This window comes from Mercenaria mercenaria, chromosome 6 (assembly GCF_021730395.1).
Source record: "Mercenaria mercenaria strain notata chromosome 6, MADL_Memer_1, whole genome shotgun sequence".
Classification (NCBI taxonomy): domain Eukaryota; kingdom Metazoa; phylum Mollusca; class Bivalvia; order Venerida; family Veneridae; genus Mercenaria; species Mercenaria mercenaria.
Window position 1 is genome coordinate 31,726,540 of NC_069366.1, and position 22,308 is coordinate 31,748,847.

The 22,308-nt window shown below is 36.1% G+C and overlaps 1 protein-coding gene across 1 annotated transcript in view; it reads right to left on the reverse strand.

The window, feature by feature from the left end:
• The window catches only part of LOC123549243 (zinc finger protein 423-like), a 47,120-nt gene that overhangs the window by 23,268 nt on the left and 1,544 nt on the right, over positions 1 to 22,308 (reverse strand). The window contains exons 2-3 of the mRNA XM_045337167.2: positions 17,031 to 17,081; positions 14,488 to 14,661 (exon numbers count right to left, since the gene is read on the reverse strand). Of these exons, the coding sequence (XP_045193102.2) occupies positions 14,488 to 14,661; positions 17,031 to 17,081 (225 nt within the window). The remainder of the gene's footprint in view (positions 1 to 14,487; positions 14,662 to 17,030; positions 17,082 to 22,308) is intronic.

A 22,308-nucleotide genomic window follows, 5' to 3' on the forward strand; every position in this document is an offset into this window, starting at 1 on the left:
TTCAAAATTTAATCGCCAAGCAGTACGTAAGCATAAATACAAAACCATTAATAGAGTTTGAAAAATAATCTTAAATTGCTGCATTTTCTCAGTTGTGTTCTATATTCTATTCCACCCTTGCTTTAGAAAACTCCATCGAAGCAAAAGATGTATAAAATATGATTTATGACAGAATGAACATTTCCTGCTAATACCTTGTCAATTTGGAAAACTTTGAAATTCTCTAATGTACGATAAAATTCACGAACGACAACAGGCCAATTATGGCCAATTCTCTTTGGAATATAACAAATGATGCAATTCTGAGTCTTCGAAACTGATATGCTTCAAAATTGGCATAGGCACAATTATCAATTTGAATTTCAAATGGAAAACACTAATGAAAGGAAACTCGATGCATTCTATGTGTTTTTTCTCCGTAAGTGATTTTTTCCTTCTCATTTTACCATTTTAAAGTGCGTTTTGTCTGGTAGATCAACGGAGATGAAAATCAGCATTAAAGTTTTAAACGATGCTTATTGTATATAATTTACAGTGTGGCTATAAATATTTGACAGGAAAACAAAATATATCACCACCTATATATCAAACACTAATTGAATGGTTTACCGGTCAATAGTTGAAACTATTGCCCGCGGTCCTTCTTGCTTCAGGATAAAACGCACTCATTTCTCGGCGAATCAAACTTCACGTATCTATTAATTTGCCAGTAAATAAGGACTGGAGTATTTGGATACAGGTAATATTTTCTCCTTCCCATGTCATAGTAGAGTTTAAAACAATTTATGACTGGTCGACCATTTTTAAATTTCATGGAAAGTGCGACGTCACTGACGATGTCACCAACGTTACCATGACGTTGCATGGCAGCATTTTTTGATTAGATAAAAAATCAATTACCCTGAAGACCGAAATTTTAAAGGTTTATAATGAGTTCATATCCTTACATAATTATAGCTATAATTAACCATAGCAGTTACCCGAAAATTGGTAAAACAAAGATTTAACATAATGGAATATATATTATGAACAATTGTTAATGATGTTGAAAATTCACTTGCGGTGAGATATAACAAACCACTTTACATTCAACTAGTATGAATTGTATTCGAAAAATAAATATAGCCTTTCAAAATATATGGTGTACCATCTGTGTCAAAAGTAAACAGATACAACAAGGAGTATAAAAATTGTACCCGTAGGTACAAAAATATACCTGCATAACTGTATAAAACAGGAGTATAAAATTGCACTGCCAGTAAAAAAGTGTACCTTCATGTTCAGTTTTATACCTGCAAGTACAATATTATACGTGAGCGGATGTATCTGCAGGTATACAATTGTTCGTGCAGGTATAAAATTGTACGTTCAGGTAAAAACACACGCAGGTACAATTTTACACCATTTATATCGCTTATGCAGACAAGTGTACCGGATCCAGTACATTCGGTTTAAACTTATTAAGTCACTTGCCGATAAAAATAAAGCTCATACATTCTGTAACGGGTTATCTAATGAAATTAATTCCCTCTGTTTTCCCATACATAAACATCGCCAAATAAGATAAAAGCTGAAAATAAAAAAAAATAAAGTTAAAATTCAAAATAAAGAAAACAAAATCTGACCAGTTACAGTGTCTGAACAAACTTAGGGGTTCGAGAAACCGGCCTAATGAAAGATAAAATTTTAAAACCAGTTGATTGTAAATTTTAGACAAGAAACGCGGCAATGCCACGAAACCATGTTTTCAACACTTTTCATAAGAATAAAAAAGTATACTGAATCACAGTGCACCACTTTAAAGCACAACCCTAACCCTAACCCTAAACCCTAAACCCTAACCCTATTTTTAGTAACAATGACCTTGACCTTGATCCCAGACACCCCAATCCCAAGCTACAACTTTATATAAGTTTTCTATACACCAAGTTTCATCATGATAGCTCATTCCTAAGTTAAGTTATTGACCGGAAACCCTTTTTCTATTTGAAGTAACAGTGACCTTGACCTTGACCCCAGAAACCCCAAAATCAATCCCAGCCTTTGTCTTGATATAAGCTACATACATACCAAGTTTTATTCAAATATCTTTACCGAAACAAAAGTTATTGACCGGAAACACCAGTTTGACGCCGCCGCCCATCCGCCCGCCCGCCCGACCAACGACATACCCCAATCTAATAACTCAGGTTTTCGTTGAAAACCTGGTTAATAAAATGCCTTTGCATTTTAACACTATTATTACCAACAGAAAAAAAATAATTTTGTCTTATCCACTCTAGTTTTAACAAGGTTCAGGCGACATAACTTACATCTTCTGCAAGTATTAATTTTTCAGCATGCCTTTAGTAAATTTTCTGATTTTATGAAGCTTCAGAAAACATTTTTTTCTGAAAGACACGAACAGCCTTTAGAAAAATATCTCAACGCTAATTACCAGAGAAAATTAAGCCCACTGCTGTTCCATTCAGAAAGAACCAGAGGAAGCGGTAAATTAGAAAATTCTGAATTGGCCTGTAAATTTACAGGAAGTGGACTCCCCCGTGAGAACGAGGCTCAAGTTAACTTTTACCGCTAGGGATTTGATTTCCTTAATAAATCCCATAGTTAATTTATCAGCGTAATCACGCCATGTTTAGAAAATCCATCTTCTAGTTACTTTATATCACCGCAGGGACGCCGTGCCTCCGAAACACAGAAAAATAGCTTTTATTATCCAACGTTTCCTAAACAACATTTCAGCTTCGTTGACTAATGATTTTACGCATTTATGCGATTACATGTCAATAGTTTTATTCTAGATGAAAACGGAAATGTTTACCTTGCGATCATACAATTTTTGTCTTAAAATTCAGATTTTGAATTAAAGGATAATCTCCGAGGTATAAAATATTGAAAGGCAGTTTCAGTTTTTGTTTTAAGAAATGAATCCAGTATCAAGAAAATAAATTGAATGTGATCAGAACATTGTTTCAATTATTTAATAATCATGCATGAAAAATAAATTTGATCTCTTTTTTTTTTACAAATTATTTAAAACAAGAAGAGCGGCGTAGTAGGACATCTGATCAACATGTTACAAGGATTACGGAAATACCCGATGTTTCACGATTACGTTTCACGTTTGTCAATACGGGTGTTGCTGATTGCAAGCCACGTAAATGCTAGACACTCTAAGAAAGCGGCACTTGTTTAGCTCAGCGAACAGAAAGACTCAAAATTCAAGTTGATAACATTGGTAATTTAGACCAGTCAGCCAGTCAATGTGTGACGGATTTTAGCTGCACGTGGTTGCAGCGGGGCATGACGAAGCACAGTGTAGAACAACGTGGCGGCAATGAGGTGACAGCGTGGCTGCAGCGAGGCATAACCCGACTTTGATATTCTCAATCGTGTCACAACGGGACTACAACGAGGTAACAACGTGGCTATCACGTGACTAGCGCGTGGCGACAACTTGGCGCATCGTGGCACCCGGCTGAAATTTTCCAAAACGTGATTGTCAGAAACGGAGCATAACAGCGCGGCCAAAACGTGACAGTATGACTGGGGCACATGCCCAATAATTGGCATGCTGAGCCTTAACACCCCTGCACCTTCCCAAAATGCTAAAATGAAAGATGAACTTAAACAAAGCAGGCGCTTGAAAAGACTTGAAGGGAGCATGTTATTTTACAGACTTTGTGCTTAGCGCCTTGTGACAACACCTTACCACCACATTCTATATGATTACAGTACTTGAAAAGACTTTTAAAGGGAACATGTTATTTTACAGAATTTGTGCTTAGCGCCTTGTGACAACGCCTTACCACTACATTTTATATGATTACAGTACTTGAAAAGACTTTTAAAGGGAGCATGTTATTTTACAGAATTTGTGCTTAGCGCCTTGTGACAACGCTTTACCACTACATTCTATATGATTACAGTACTTGAAAAGACTTTTAAAGGGAGCATGTTATTTTACAGAATTTGTGCTTAGCGCATACCACCACATTCTACTTAAGCATTTGATAAAAGTTACTTTTTACAATAAACGACGGCTGTTACCGTCTTATCTTATATTAAAGATTGTTCTAGAAGATAAAGAAATTTGTACTATCTTTATCAGTTTTATTTAACTTGTACCAAACATCATAACATGTGTGGTGAAATGAGCATTGACCGCAAATAGGTTGTAACGTTTACGGACTGTAACAGTTACCAACGACAAAAGTGTAATTTTAAAGATCTATACACGACGCAGTGTTACAGGTGACTTTGTCACACGCCAACATATTTTACAACTTTATTTGATTAATTGATTTGCTTCACTAATTGAAATCAAATGTCTATCTACAGATTTTTTTTTTACTTATTAATTCTATTACTTTTCTGATTAACTCTGGCAGCGTCTAAAAAGAGCATTTACGTTTAATACTGTCATGTAATTGTTATAGTCAAAAGATGCATACATTGACACTGGATTTATTCAAAATGTGCTAACTTTAAGGAGTAAAGCAAGTTTATTTTAACCCTTATCATGCTGGACACGACTGATTCTGCCTTTGTGACCAGTGTAGATCATGATCAGCCTGCACATCCGTGCAGTCTGATCATGATCTGCACTGTTCACCACTCAGTCAGTATTTATTTGGTAAGTGCACCTTTTAACAGTTAATGGTACTGTCCAAATTGAAAGATGAACAAGTTCATTATGGAAATTTAGCAGTGTAAGGGTTAACCGTAGATTAAAACGGACTATACTGAAATAAAGCGTCTTTCTCTCAAGTCAAAACTAAGAATGCCTAATACGTTATACCACGCCTCCTCTATTCCTCTTTGCTACCATCTAATCTCTTTCTTTACGTGCATCTTCAAGGTAAAAATTCGCATGGGAATTGTTCACAATATATAATAGTCTTCCATTTTTGCACGTTCAATTTAAGCATGAGGATCATCAAAGTAAAGATGTAAACTCATTAAGAACATCTCCTATTGATATTGAACCCGGCTGAGAATTTTTTTTCAATCCAAAGCCAGGTCTCAATTAAGCTTTCTGTTTGGTACCCCGCTGAGAGTTACTCATTGTATGGTAGACTGGAACAAATCAATACGCTCTCCCCATGGGAACCAGACAAAAGGTCAGGTACAATTCTGATGTTTGTTATGAACCCCAGGGGGCTGTCTTTTGCGTGCGTAGGCCATTGGGGACACTGTAATTGAAGAGAAAATGAACATATTTCCATATGAGGCAAAGAATGGTTCTGGATTGTTATTGTTCAGGGAGGAAACAATTTCAGTTAAATCGATATTTAGAAACAGAGGCCTTCAAAGCAAAATTACAGAAAATTCTTCCTATTTTGTTTTAAAGAGATGGAGCTGATAGTAATTTGAAAGGAAAGAATAAAAGTAAGTCATGATTAAGATATGGGGTCATAAATACTTGACCACTAACGGACGCTATTTAGAGTTGTGCTTACATTTATTGCAGGCTATTGTGTTGGGATATCACTTCTTGATGGTTATTGAGTTGGGATTACACTAACTGCAGGCTACTGAGTTGGGATTAAACTTACTGCAGGTTACTGAGTTGGATTTGCACTTATTTCAGGCTACTGAGTTGTGATTACACTCACAGCAGGTTACTGGGTTGGGATTACACTTATTGCAGGTTAATGAGCTAGGATTACACTTATTGCAGGTTATTGGGTTGGGGTTACACTTATTTCAGGTTATTGAGTTCGGATTACAGTTACTGCGGGTTATTGGGATTATACCAATTTTAGACCTATTGCAGGTTACTGAGTTGAGATTACACTTATTGCAGGTTATTGAGTTGGGATTATACTTATTGCAGGTTATTGAGTTGGGATTATACTTATTGCAGGTTACTGGGTTGGGATTACACTTACTGCATGCTACTAAGTTGGGATTACACTCATGACAGGCTACTGAGTTTGGATTACACTTATTTCAGGCTTAAACTTATTGCAGGTTATTGAGTTGGGATTAAACTTATTGCAGGTTACTGAGTTGGGATTACACTTATTGCATGATATTGAGTTGGGATTAAACTTATTGCAGGTTACTGAGTTGGGATTACACTTATTGCAGGTTACTGAGTTGGGATTACACTTATTGCAGGTTATTGAGTTGGGATTACACTTATTGCAGGTTACTGAGTTGGGATTATACTTATTGCAGGTTATTGGGTTGGGATTACACTTACTGCAGGCTACTGAGTTGGAATTACAGGCCTAAACTTGTTGCAGGTTATTGAGTTGGACTAAATTTATTGCAGATTACTGAGTTGGGATTAAACTTATGGATTACACTTATTGCATGTTATTGAGTTGGGATTAAACTTACTGCAGGCTAATGAGTTGTGATTACACTCACTGCAGGTTACTCAATTTGGATTACACTTATTTCAGGCTTACACTTATTTCAGGCTTACTGCAGGCTACTGAGTTGGAATTACAGGCCTAAACTTGTTGCAGGTTATTGAGTTGGACTAAATTTATTGCAGATTACTGAGTTTGGATTAAACTTATGGATTACACTTATTGCAGGTTATTGAGTTGGGGTTACACTTATTGCAGGTTAATGAGTAGGGGTTACAGTTATTGCAGGTTACTGAGTTGAGGTTACAGTTATTGCAGGTTACTGAGTTGGCATTACACTTATTGCAGGTTACTGAGTTGGGATTACACTTATTGCAGTTTATTGAGTCGGCATTACACTTATTGCAGGTTACTGAGTTGGGGTTACAGTTATTGCAGGTTATTGAGTTGGGATTACACGTATTGCAGGTTATTGAGTCGGCATTACACTTATTGCAGGTTACTGAGTTGGCATTACACTTATTGCAGGTTACTGAGTTGAGGTTACACTTATTGCAGGTTCCTGAGTTGGCATTACACTTATTGCAGGTTACTGAATCGGCATTACACTTATTGCAGGTTACTGAGTCGGCATTACACTTACTGCAGGTTACTGAGTCGGCATTACACTTATTGCAGGTTACCGAGTTTGGGTTACACTTATTGCAGTTTATTTAGTTTGCATTACACTTATTGCAGGTTATTGAGTTGGGGTTACACTTATTGCAGGTTACTGAGTTGGGGTTACAGTTATTGCAGGTTAATGAATTGGCATTACACTTATTGCAGGTTACTGAGTTGACATTACACTTATTGCAGGTTAATGAGTTGGCGTTACACTTATTGCAGGTTACTGAGTTGGGGTTACAATTATTGCAGGTTAATGAGTTGGCGTTACAGTTATTGCAGGTTACTGAGTTGGGATTACACTTATTGCAGGTTACTGAGTTGGGATTACACTTATTGCAGGTTACTGAGTTGGGGTTACACTTATTGCAGGTTAATGAGTTGGCGTTACAGTTATTGCAGGTTACTGAGTTGGGATTACACTTATTGCAGGTTACTGAGTTGGGGTTACACTTATTGCAGGTTACTGAGTTGGGGTTACACTTATTGCAGGTTACTGAGTTGGGATTACACTTATTGCAGGTTACTGAGTTGGGATTACACTTATTGCAGGTTACTGAGTTGGGGTTACACTTATTGCAGGTTACTGAGTCGGGATTACACTTATTGCAGGTTATTGAGTTGGGATTACACTTATTGCAGGTTACTGAGTCGGGGTTACAGTTATTGCAGGTTAATGAGTTGGCATTACACTTATTGCAGGTTACTGAGTTGACATTACACTTATTGCAGGTTAATGAGTTGGCATTACACTTATTGCAGGTTACTGAGTTGGGATTACACTTATTGCAGGTTACTGAGTTGGAGTTACACTTATTGCAGGTTAATGAGTAGGGTTTACAGTTATTGTAGGTTACTGAGTTGGGATTACACTTATTGCAGGTTAATGAGTTGGCATTACACTTATTGCAGGTTACTGAGTTGTGGTTACACTTATTTCAGGTTACTGAGTTGGCATTACACTTATTGCAGTTTATTTAGTTTGCATTACACTTATTACAGGTTATTGAATTGGCATTACACTAATTACAGGTTACTGAGTTTGGTTACACTTATTGCAGATTATTGACTTTGCATTACACTTATTGCAGGTTACTGAGTTGAGTTACAGTTATTGCAGTTTATCGTGTTTTTTCAGAATTAACTAAAAATTTGCTATTGGGTTCGTTTGGTCCGAGTATTTTTTGTCCTCACAGAAACGGCCTTTGTAAAACGATTTCCTATCATTGTATGAAACATTACCATCTTCGATATTATCTTTTCATAAAACGAAACTTATTATGCTTCTAAATATTGAAGAAATGTTGATAAGACTCTAAAGGACATCACAATTTTATGGGATATAGTCGAGTCTTAGGTTAGATACCACAGCGATCCTCCCTTGATAATCGTAACAAGCATCCCTTTTGGCTGAAAAGCGATTCAATAACCGTATACATACCAGCTTCTAGGAGAAAAGCATGGAATCGGATAAATCGAACTCACTCGAACTCACTCGAACTATCACAGATACTTTGAGATATAAATGTTCGTATTAGACATACCACGCCGTTTCCTATTCTGCGACAAGTCATATCTATGGAGACACCTGGTAACATTCTTAGGAACTTAAAACTTGGAAGCATAGAGAAAGACCAAGCGGACGCAGTGGTCAGGTGGTAACACTGACTACGAAATCGGGTTTCGTGCGTTCCAGCCCTAGTTCTTCCATATATAAAAAAAACTAATGTTTGGATAAGAGTCCCGTGTATGAGCGTTTCACACCTGGCACGCTAAAGAACCAGGCAAGGTTTAGGCATTGGAGCATCACCTGTACCTTGCACTACCCTCCTACTAACATTAACATCGCCAATATGGGTTACCGGTGGCGACAATAAATAAGCTTACAAACAAACAAACACAACCAAGCCAAATCACAGCAGACTCGGTTTGTTTAACCTGTTCCTAAGAGGTAATGGAATGTGCAACAGCACCCCTTATATCCACTAGCACAGGTTTAAGCGGGCGGGACTACACTGAATGGCTCAAATGAGCCGCGCCATGAGAAAACCAACATAGTGCATTTGCGATTAGCATGGATCCAGACCAGCCTGCGAACAGCATGGATCCTGACCAGACTGCGCGGGTGCGCATGCTGGTCTGGATCCATGCTGATCGCAAATGCACTATGCTGGTTTTCTCATGGTGCGGCTCAAATGACTAGAAAATATAACAGTACTGAACGCAAGTACGGGGAGACTTTTTTCGCCCCCACACTTTTGAAGTGTATAGGTATTGTCTATATTAGAAAATTCCTTGAATGCATAAAACGCAACTAAACTTACAATCTGAAACGGTGCAGTTCTTTATCTGAGTTTGACTTTGCACACAATATGTTATAACATAACTTAATGACTTTGAGTAATATTATATCAAAATAACAGTTACGTAGTAAATATCTTTTTATTCATTATACGAAGACATTAAATTTTCGTTTCTTAAAAAATTCTTACAACTATATTAAATTTCAAACAAAAAGTGTTTAGGGGCCATATTTGAGATAAAAACAAAACTTTTAAGACCCTCTGGAAGCATAGAACAAACGCATGAACGCAAAAAAGCAGACTCGGTTTGATTGAGTCTGTTCATGAAAGGCAATGAAATGTGCAACATCCCTCACGCCCCCACCCCCACCCCCACCCCACCCAGCACCGGCTCCATCGAAAGTCTATTATAGTAAAAATCAGTGTACTCGATGATCCCAAAGGACCAGAAAAATATAACAATACTTTAATTCAGTCACACAGATGCACTGTATAACTGGCTAACATTAAGTAGGAACAAACCTGCAATATGATTTCAGCCAAAAAAAAAAAAAAAAGGTTTGACACCAACATTAAATAAATTTGCCCCTTAAAGTAGCAAAATATATTCAGAACCTGCTATTAGTTTACGTGCGCCGTGTGGGTCATGCGTGCAAATGCAAACGCGTCTGTCTTTGACAAAAAAATCATTCCTACGTAATCAAATACACCCCCATGTAATGTTTTGTGTTTTTCATAGACTGAAAAGCTAAAAGCTATACCGAAATTAGATCTTTAAGACATTTTTATGTATCCTAGCGACATTATTGCGGACCTCCCCTTGTAGTTCTTCTACATTATGCATTATGATTTACAAAGAAATAGACGAGCACAGACGCAGTGAATCCCTGCGGGTTTTGTTCCAACTAGCTTCTGGATGAGGTTTTCTAATGGATCAAGTAACAAATAACCGGCATGCAATATTCAACAATCCCCGGGGTGCTACTTCTATTTCCTACACATTTTCCGTATTCCGAGGCCATAAGTCCCATAGGGTCGTATACATGTCAAGATAATTATAAGTTTGTAAGATCTGTACGCAGATGTGAAACACAGCTCATAAACACGACGACTGGTGTCCACAATACTTATATAAAATGAGAAATGTGTGTCTATGCTTTGTAGATTAAAATGTTCACAGTCAAGTACATATTTAGCGGAAAAATTAATGTGTTACAATATATAAGTCTATACGTTGCAAATGACATAAGGCGTTGTGTCTACTTTGTTCCATATTTATTTATCCGTATGTTTTTTGTGTGACAAATAAACCAAGGCACGACCTGCTCACACGTTATCTAAATGGACTTTCTCGAAACTTAGAAACATGTTAGTCACACCGAGCTTTCTTAAAATTATCATGACAGCAATATTGACCAGGGTGACGTCATCGTTTTTTCCCCTTATATGGATAAAACCATAAACGGTAATTCAATAACAACTAAATAGTTTAATAAAATAACACTCAATTTTGCTGCCGAAATACATTATTTGGTTTAAAAATTATTTTTGCCAGCCGTATTTGGTAATGACCATTTAAGGAAATAAACATGCTCCGAAAGTACATGACAAAGAATGTCAGGTTCGAGAAGTAGGTAACACGAGGACCAGAATGGCCCTTGATCACTGACCTGAGTTTCACAGATACATGTTTCTTTTGGGGCTCTGGTTATGATATATCTAATTATCTATAAATCATTTTCAACTGAACACAAAACGGATAAACAAGCTCCCGTAAAGGATGTTTATGATCAAATTTTATGAACCCCCATCAAGAAAGGATGTTTAAAGGTTTTTCTGTCATTCCAATTTGCCCCCAGTGAGTGCAGTCAAGTGAAGCAATGAACAAATTTGAGCATATGATGCTACAGACCAAGTTTGGTCGAAATGTGTAATGTGATTTTTGAGGAGGTCATATAAGATTTTTTTTCTATTTTGAGCTCGGGTGGCGGTCACATGCAGCGATGCTGTGAACCTTTGATCGCGGGAAGTTGTATCAAGATTGTTCTTCCTTCTATTTTTAGCTTTTGTAGCAATTAAGTGCAGTCAAGTGGAACCACTTGCAAATGTTCCATCCAAGGATGTTACATACCAGGTGCGGTGTAGATCCGTCCAGAGGTTCATGAGAAGAAGTACTTCTTTTCTATTTTTCAGCTCTGGTGGCCGTTAAATGCGTTCAAGTGAAATCATTTAAAATACTCGAGAAAAACCTTTGCCAGGATGATACAAAGTTTGGTAAAATTCTGACCAGTAACTTCAGAGGAGAACATGCTTAGGTAAAATGTTGACGCCGACGGACAACCGGACGGACGGACCGACGGACGACGACGGACACAGGGTGACCACGAAAATTTTCCTGAACAATATGCTCAGGTGAGCTAAATGTCCTAATGTTGAAATCACGTGGGAAAAAACCTATGTTTCGCCTCGGAAATAAAGAAAAAGCAAAATAAATATATGTACTAACAATGGTAAAAATATCTTAGCAAAATTGTTTCAGATGCTTATTAAAAACAAAATGTAGCTGCAGCTTTCTTTGTATACAGTGTCTTTGTTTGAACGGGATTTACTTTGCACTAAACAGAAAGACGTTTCCAATTCTTAAAATGGACTTTTTATTTAAAGTCTAGATATTTTGGAAATCAGAATTTTGAACTGCCAACTTAAAACACTTATGCGATTTGTATTCATCTCATAAACGTTATTGGAAAGTATTTGATCTCGTGTAATTGTTTATTGTCAGAGAAGATGCAAAAACCAACAAATATGTTAGCAGTTGATATTTTTTCAACATTATGATTTTAAGTATTTAACAAGTTGGAAGTCAGATATAAAAGAAAGATTACATAACATAATATATTTTCAATGAAATAACGTAATCACAGTCTAATGTCTTGAAACTAATTTTGGTCAATCGTGAATAAATTGGTTACCTAATCAAAGTAAGTCTCCTTTTTTCAAAGTAAGTCTCCTTTTTTCCGGCCGCAGACCGGTATTGATTTCATCTTTACTTTCTGTTTATATCTGGGGTGTAGGTCATTTAACAGCTGATTAAAACAGTATATGAAAAATTCCACAGGTGTCCGAATGGAAGAGATAATATTTTTTAAAGGGTGTGCAGCTGTATTGTTAGAAGCAAGGCTCCTGTAGAAATAGCTTGTAAATCGTCATAAACCTGAATCCCCTTGCGGCAGAGTTCGACCCTGCCACTCTCTGATACGAAATGATGTCACCCAGTCAACTCATCCCCCAGTCAACTCGTCCCCATTTTGGTCATTCGTCCCCATTTCCTCTCCGGTAACACCGGCAGGTCCTTTTAGGGAACAAATTCAATAATCTATTTGGAGAAAAAACGCCTAGTGAGAAGAAATAATTTCTGTTGAGATGAGAACAAAATCCATCTGGTCCATAAACCCTTCTAGAAAAGAGAAAAAAGAATAGTAACAGAATAATACAGACACCAAAGCTATCTGAAGACTAAATCCATCTAAATAACAGATGGATCTGGAGAATAAACCGACTTGAGAACAAACTAGTCCAGTCGGTGGAAAAATCTCTCTGAAAAAAAGAACAAATGAATCTCGAGAACAAATTTCACCTAAGAACATGATTATATGTATCTGAAGAAAACGTTTGGATAAAAGATATCTGGATCTTGAGAAAAAATCCATTTTAAGAGAAACAAACTTTACAGAAGGGAACGAAGCTCTATGGGAAGACAAATGCCACTTTAGAACTAATCCTTGTAGAGAATATATTGCAAGATAGAAATCAAATCCTTATGAAGAAAAATGAAAATATTTGAAGAACTAATCCCTTTAGAGACAAAGTCCATACTAGTATATAACACATCCATACAGAGAACAAAGTTTTCTAAAGAGCAGAACGAATCACACCGGAGAAGAGAACCAAGCCACAAGGAAAATCCCTTTGAGAACAACTATCTTGAGGACAAATCCCTCTTGAGAACAAATATCACTCGGATAACCCCATCCCTACCCTAGCAGTCCATATCGGGCGAGGAGCAGCTGATTCGAAACCAGCAACTGTAACGACTCGGCTACACAGACCCTCCACAGATATCGGTTGATACGGTCGTTTAAAACATTACTGTCAACAACCTGTTTTGACTTCTCTTATAATAAGTATATACGTGCTTGTAAAAAATGCCTTTGTGCATTTATGTCAAATGGTTTGAATATAGAATGTTGAAAAGGTTAACTTCAGCTCTTTTTTGTCCATTCCTGATACAAAAGCAAACTCCGTCAAAAGCATGCCTTTAATTTTCATCACAAACTGCCTATAAACGTTATTTTTAAGGAGATTCCAACCATTGTTGGCATTATTGAGCCAGTGTTGCGTTTTATGTGCATTTCATTGGCGTGCATTTTAACAAATTTTCAAATATTACAGAATGTTAAATTTATCAGTTATTATTTTTGACGTAGATTTTTTTTTTCCAAAGATAACATCCGTGCGCCTAAATTGCTTGGCACGAAATCACAACATCAAATACAGAAAAAAGGTCTTATTGTTCATTGATTATGTATATAACGTGTTTAATAGCAAATAGAAAAATGCCGTGCGCACGGGGTTGAAGGCCCGAAAATGATATAACGCAAATAATCAATGGATAGCATATCTTAATTTTGCAATGATTTTAAAAAATGCGAAATCAGTAAATCCTTAAGAATGAAAAGAGTGTATTATGTAATGATTTATATTCTAACCCTAGTTTGTAGCTAAATCTATTAAATTTAAAAGTAAAAGCAATGTAAAAGCAAAGAATATGGCTATCAGAGTAATGGAAATGTATTTTGTAATTTGACCCTGAGCTAGATTTTTTCCCCAGTAATTTTGGATTCAGATAATTTATTTTACTGTACGTTGAAACCAAAATATTTTTTTTTAAATTTTTTCAAGCAGATCAAGTCAGTATTTTTTCACTCGCTATTTCAAATGGTCAGCCCATAAAACTTCAGAGATAGACAAAAATATTTTGAAATTAAATTTGTAAAAATCAAACGCAAGGTATCTCAACAAGAGTACCGAAATAGTTTTTTAAAAGGCACATATCTTATGTTGCCTTACAAGTACTAACTGGTTGGACGAATCACTGAAAAGTCATTCTAAAATTAATATACATGTATTACCATTTTCACACTGTGTATTCTTGTGATCCATGAAGCAGACGAGATTTTCAAATTTGGCGCCACACGACTCGCATCGGAATATCTCGGACTCAGTGTCAACGGCATCTCTTTCTTTTGCGTGAAGTTGTTCGCCACTGTGTACGTCATCATCGTGTAACTTTATTTTCTTTTGTTCTGAAACAACAAAATTATCTGTTTCATATTTAAAACGTAGATATTCTATGCGCATGTCCATGCTATTTTACTTGAGCCTGTTCGACAGGACACACTTCAGTACTTCTTAACGTATGCCACGAAAGTATGACGAGATGCCAAGTTTGTTTTATACTAACGAACATGGCTTCCTATTCGCACGATCTACTACTTAAATAAATAATTATTTTTACAAATGAGATGACACTGAAATAGCAATAGTTTGGCAGGCAAACAGGTCTGACATCAATGTACATTTCTCTTTTATGTTTCTATAGAAGACTGGTTAGCCATGCAAACTGCTGAATGCCAAATGTGCAATGCCCAAACTGCTAGCATGCAAACACAATCTATAATGACTCTAGAAAGTGACGTTTTACGTGTTATTAGACAATTTAATTTTATACACTTTACATAATGTTTTACTTGATTCAAAGCACTTGATATTTACCTCAGTATTGCTGATATTCAACATTTGTTTATGTGATAAACTAAAAAGTGACGCCCCTTTTCATTATTACGATCAGTTTCCATAAGAAGTTTGTAATTACAGATTTTTTTCTCTGTAGTTATTGTTTGCATCTCTCATTTACAGTACATTTGCATTTTATTTTTCAATCAAGTATTGTTGCAGGTATATATATCTGTAGACACATGTCCCCTCCACCTCCTTCATTTGAAAGGGTGTATAGGGTGTGCCATGTTCATGAACGTCGAAGGAAGTAAAAAGGATGTCTTATAAACATTTTCCGTAAAACCACACATTTCGAAAATGTTTGATTTTGTTCAATACTAAATAATCAATATTAAACTGTTAATGCCGGCCTAAAATGTACTAGTAAGCGGACAATACAGACATACGCAATCTTATTGATTCAAGATGATCCTGTATAGTCCATTATAGATGAGATACGGGTAGATCCACTGAAAACATTTTACCTATTTGGTTGATCAGCTTAAGTTTTGATCAAAGAATGGCACATGTCTAGCAAAATTGTGGATGATGGCGAGATGCTCTTAACGAAACGATTTGTGGAAGGTAAGCTAAACCTCATACAGACATATTGAATTTTCTCTTGAAATCTGGAAGAATGAAAGCCATTACTGTACAAGAATATTAACCTATAGCCTGCTAAATTTCTAAAATGGACTAGTTCATCATTCAATTTGAGCAGTAACATTTATTATTCGAAGGGATGTTCACTGAAAATTTACTGCCTGAATAGCGAACTGTGCAGCCTGATCTTGGTCTGCACTGGTCGCAAAGGCAGAATCAGTTGCCGCCAGCAGGCTAAAGGCTAACAGCCACTTCTCCTGATACTGATCATTCCTACCATGTTTGAACAAATTCTGATGTAGGAAAAGTTGTCAAGAGACAATCACAAAGAGTATATTGCTAATACCAAAACACTTATAAAACAGCCAGTCAGAAATATCACGCTACTATATCCACCCTGGTACTGATCATTCCAACCAAGTTTTTGAAATAAGAAGCAGACAATAATGTATAATTCAAGTTCAATAACTCCGTTAAATAAGTATGACCTATCATATGCATATGACGCTGATCGTGCCTGTAAGATTTGTTTTAATAGATTCTGATGAATGAGAATTTGTCTGGAAAAGAACAAACATATATTCCAAGCCACCAAAAGTTACCAAACTCATCTATTACCTACACAGCTGGTTGAAGATGACCAGAATGGAAAGAACTGAATACAACCATTCTGTTACAACCATTCCGTAACAACCGTTCAAAAAAATCTGTTCAGTTGCAACATTCCGTTACAAATATTCCATTAACATTCCGTTACAAATATTCCATTACAATAAGTCAGTTGCAACATTCCGTTACAATAATTCCTTTACAACTATTCAGTTGCAACCGCTCCGTTACAACAAGTCAGTAATAATAATTCAATTACAACAACTTAGTTACAGCCATTCCATTACAACCAGAATCAACTCTTTTTGTCTCTGATAAGCAGATATCTATAGACCGCCCGCTTAGTTCAATCGGGAAAGCGCATATCTACGGTTCGCGGGGTCGTGAGTAAGATCCCCAGGCGAGATATATGTTCTCCGTGACGGTTTGATAAAATACATTGTGTCTGAAATCATTCGTCCTCCACCTCTGATTCATGTGGGGAAGTTGGAGGATACTTGCGGAGAAAAGGTTTGTACGGGTACAGAATCCAGGAACACTGGTTAGGTTAACTGCCCACCGTTACATAACTGAAATACTGATGAAAAACGGCGTTAAACCCAAAACAAACAAGTAAACAAACATCTGTAAAAATATCTCTCCCATTACAGTGATGTACCCTTAGGGGAGGTAACTCTATACTTACCGGGACAATGTTCGTCGTTTTGTTCGTCTGCTTCATCATCGTCGTCTTCACCTGAAATAGAACAAATATACTGTGTAAATATTGAATCTGAGAAACAGGATGTGTGAATAAGCATTGGTACTGAGTAACAAAGTGTTTCGACTACGTTAATGAGCGGCTGGCATGTAGCCGGCCCGCCGTTTTGACTACCCGCCGTGATTTGACTGATATTTTTTTTACATTTAGTCACAAAATAACCCACAACTTTTCATTTAGATATTCAGAATTTACCGATTACCAGTATAATAAAAGTCTCTTTTATTATAATCGTCAAATTCTCAAAGTCTTAAAGAAGTATTTAAATTTAAATTGAAAAAAAAAATCAAATACGATAGAAATCGCTAGTCACGGCGGGTAGTCAACACGGCGGGTAGTCAACACGTCGGCAGCCGCAGAGTAACTGTGTTTTCAAACATGTTTTAGCAAGTCCTTGGATGGACCAAATAAATTGTAACCATACCTTTGATCTGTTTATAAACTTTTTTTAAAGCAACTAGCTCACAGATTTCAGCGAAAAATCTCAGATATTTGTTACTGGTACGATTTATAATTATTGAAACGTACTATAATACAATGTTAGCATTTTGTAAAAGTTAGTCAGTGGGCCGTTTATTGTGCTAATGCCTAACAATACTGTGACTGAAGCACTGTGAAGTACATACTTGTTTACCATCGGGCAGTTAAACAAGAACACCGCCTGTGGGTGCCACCGCTCTTCTGGGCAATATGTAAGAAAAGAGTTATAGTTCTGATTTTCTAAGTACAAAAAAGGCCATAATTCTGACAAAAATACAGGTTAAAGTTATGGTTCTTGGCCTACATAGTCCCCTTATGATGATAAACAAGTGTTCATAGTTTTAAAGCTGTAGCTCTTATAGTTGTTGAGAAAGGTGACCTAAACAAAATTTTTAACCAAGAAACACAATTATTCTAAGTACAAAAAGGGCTATTATTCTCACAAAAGGCGTATCAGAGTTATGGGTCTTGGCTTACATAATTCCCTAATGATGATAAACAAGTATGCAAAGTTTCAAAGCTGTATATTTATATCGTATAGAAAAATGGTGGACCTAAACAAAAATTTTAACCAAGAAACTCAAATTTTCTTAGTACAAAAAGGGCCATAATTCTGATAAAATGCATATCAGAGTTATGGTTCTTGGCCTACATAGTCCTCTAATAAAGATAAACAAGCGTGAAAAGTTTCAAAGTTGTAGCTCTTATAGTTTTTGAGAAAAGGTGGACCTAAACAAAAATTTTAACCAACGCTGGTGACGACAATACCTCGAAGATTTTTTTTCTCTCAAAAATCAGACGAGCTAAAAAGGAAACAACATTCATTTAGAATGAGTCTCTTTGGGTTTATATATATTATTCCGGGAATAATCGGAAAATTTCGGCGGTCATGTTTTTTTATGAATTAGAATAATTTGAACAATCTTGATAGAAGGTCAACCAAGGATAATTTGCGTGAAGTTACTTTAAAATTGGGATATCATTTTCTGACAAGAAGATTTTTCAAATTTCAACTCTGTACATATTGGGAAGAGAGACCACACCCCCTGGTGGTCATAGTTTTCCATGAATTATAATAATTTGGACAATCTTGGTGGAATATAACCAAAGAATAGATTTCTATTTCTTAAAAATTATTTTTTTCAAATCGGACCAACGGTTTTGGAGGAGAAGTTGTTTGAAGAGTTTTCTATTTTTAGCTCCGGCAGTCATGTTTTTGAGGAAGCAGAATAATTTGAACACTCTTAGTAAAGGGATACCCAAGAAACATTTATTTACAATTCAGTAAAGATTTTGACAATAAGATTTTTTGAGATTCATTTATATCAATATAGGATAGTGACTATCTGCGCCATAGAATTCGAACTTCTGGTACAATGACCAAGATCATGTATAATATTAATATTACAGTTCGTCATAACAATATAGGGAACAGTGACCACGCCCTCTGGCGGCCATTATTTTTAATGAATCGAATTTTGAATATATGATAGAAATCACCTAAGTATCTTTGAGTGAAGTATTTTTAAATTGCGCAACATTCAGCGAAGAATTTTAAGTTTCCAGTATTATACAAACGGAAAAGTGATATGCCAGACCATCAGTATGGGCCATATTTTTTGAATAATCGAATAATTTGAACAACCTTGTACAGGATCCTAAATAATTTGAATGACCAGCGGTTCGCGAGTCTGATTTTATATTTAACTCTAGACTAGTGGTCTTGCTTTCGAGAAGTTGGGATAATTAACAGTATAACCAAGAACTTGTGTAAATACATGTACTTCGAATCGGCTCGCAGTTCTGAACTTCCAATTACATTATACATTACTAATAATTTAGGGCAAAAACTCTCTGGCGTATATGATTTGGAAAAAATATTTTAACACTTTGATAAGCATTAAAGGTCTATAACTAGAAGTGACTTTAATTTATTTAAAAACGCAGAAACTATTTCTTTTATTGGAAATGAAAGTTGGTATGTAAAATTCAATAAACGCAGTATTTGTACAATTATTTCTATGTATATAAGAAAGTTAAAACTGGGGGTCATCTGTGATTCATTGAAATTTCAACTAATACACATACATTTCTTTGAGTTCCAAAGACCTTCGTAAATTTAAACTGCCAATCTAAATTTTTGTGGTCTGCATGAATTATGCACTGAAAAAAAATTGCAACTCACTTTCCTTAGTAATGGACCTTTAAAGACTAATTTGTGTGAAATTATTTTAGAATTAGACCATCAGACTTTGACAAGAAAATATTTTTAAGTTTTCGATTTATTCATATAAAGAATAGTGACCACGCCCTCGGGTGGCCATGTTTTTATACGAAACAGAATAGTTTAAAGAATCTTGATTGGGTGTCATTCAATAATCATTTGTTTGAAAAGTTTTTATATTTGGCCACCAGTTTCTGACAAGAAGAATTTTAAAGTTTCTGCTATGTACTAAAGGGTAAAGTTACCTCACCCTCTGGTGGACATGTTTTTGACAAATGGCACGCTCTTGGTAGAGTGTCATCCAAGGAACATGTCTTTGAAAAAAAATTCAAAATTGGACCAGCGAGTGGTTTGTTTTGTTGTTGTTTCTTGTTTAATTTGCGTTTAGTGCCGTTTTCATCAGCATTTCAGTTATATAACGGCGGGCACGGGCAGTTAACCTAACCAGTGTTCCTGGATTCTGTACCATTACTAGCTTGTTCTCCGCAAGTAACTGCCCATTTTCAACCTAAATCAGAGGTTGAGGACGAAATGAGTTTAGACAAAATGTATTTTATCGATTCGTCACGGAGAACATACGTCCCACCCGTAGCGCAAACTGTCGTCCCTGTGATCTGGAGATCTGCATTCTCTCTATTGAGTCAAGCCATATGTGAAAGCAAAAGTTAAAAAAAATCACATTTGAGCTTCGCGACCAGCATGGATCTAGACCAGCCTGCGCATCCGCGGTCAGGATCCATGCTGTTCGCTAATGGTTTCTCTAACTTCAATAGGCTTTGAAAGCGAACAGCATGGATCCTGACCAGACTGCGCGGATGCAGTCACTAATAGTCGATGTTGGTTTTCTCCTGGCGCGGCCCATATCTCTTTTGATGTTGTAGTTTGTTTCAGTTGTTAAAATTTATTTTTGATATATGTACAGTTTGGGAAGGGTCCTAAAGACTCCTGTTCAATAATATACACTTATTAAACGGCTGGTCTGAAGTGGTTATAGTAGCATAATTAAACGTGTATGTGCACGAGGGCGTAGCCCGAATGCCAATATAGGTTTAGGAGTGCTAATAACCACGTAAGGAACGTCATTGCCATATAGTAATAACGACTACTCGATTGCTTGAATCGGTTAACATATAATATACCGACATTAACGATATTTGATCGCGGCGATACTGGTAAATTAATGTCCAAATGACGTCGCTCATCAATTTCGGGCCAATATCGGGTTATTGTGTCCGCTTCCGATTACATTACCCGCTTCCGGTTATTTGGCAAGGGTTATAGAACTCTGTCCTTTGCAGTTTTGTTTCTAATTTGTGTAAGGTTTATAATAATTGTTGTTAATGTTGTTGGGATTTCTATGTGTTGTGGCGACTAAAGACTGGTCAACTTTAGACGTTTTTATTTGGGAGATTACATATTAAAATCATGTATTCACTCAAATAAAAAGATCTAAGGTTGTCGAGTCTGCCGAAACAGTTAATAACTACGTTTCGGATGAATAAAATGCGTTGCAACAGTTATGAACTTTATATAATATATAATGCATTCAGTACCGTTTAGTATTTTTTACATACTGTTTTAACGTTTAACAAAATTAAGCACCTGTAAATCGGGCCAGGCCTTTGTTGTTTCCTTTAAATGTCCTGCTGTTTTCCCCACCTAATGAAACGCACACCATGTAAAAAAATAATAATAAAAAAAATAATCGAATCATATTTTAAAATGTTTACTTGATTTCCTCCATTTTACTGATATCTAAAATGAAGTGCAATTTTAAATGTTATCTTGAAAAAGAACATAATTCCTATTTTATATTTTATAAAGGATGTGTCGATATTGTATTACCAATCGGATATCAATAATTGTAAACTAGAGAAATCCATTCAGCTTATCGCACTTGTTATACATAAATACACCCCTGTGTGAATCAGAACTTATTCACAACTTCAAGTACCTTTGTCCCGCCGTTTTATATCTGAAGCATTTTTAGGTCCCCTGGTAAACAATAACAAGCTTGCCATGGTTACACAGCGAGGGGTCTGATTACCAACCTCCCCAGGGGTTCGCTAGATAAAGCTAAAACCTACAGGTGTATGCCTGCGCTCTATATGATCGCTGTGCTATTCTCGGGGGCTTTCAATGGAATGTTTTACCATCTCTCGTATATATAATTTGCTGTGAATAAAGTTAGTCGGCTTTTTATAAACTATTCAAGATCTTCAATTAGTTTTGGCTCTTAATTGCCAAACTTAGCATGAAGCCGGCAAATAAAAGTGTCACTATTTTTTAAAGAAAGCAAACTTAAAGTGTTTAAATAATCTATACTAAATGTATTCAATTGCAAAAGTTTTAATTTGAAAGAAATTAAATGTACAGAAATAACAATGGTTTCAAGAATGTTTTAACTCAAAAAGCGTTTAACGATGTACTTACTTTACGTTGAATTGATATATAGTATGGTACGGATGTTATTTCGTATTTTCTTTTTTTTGTTCGTTT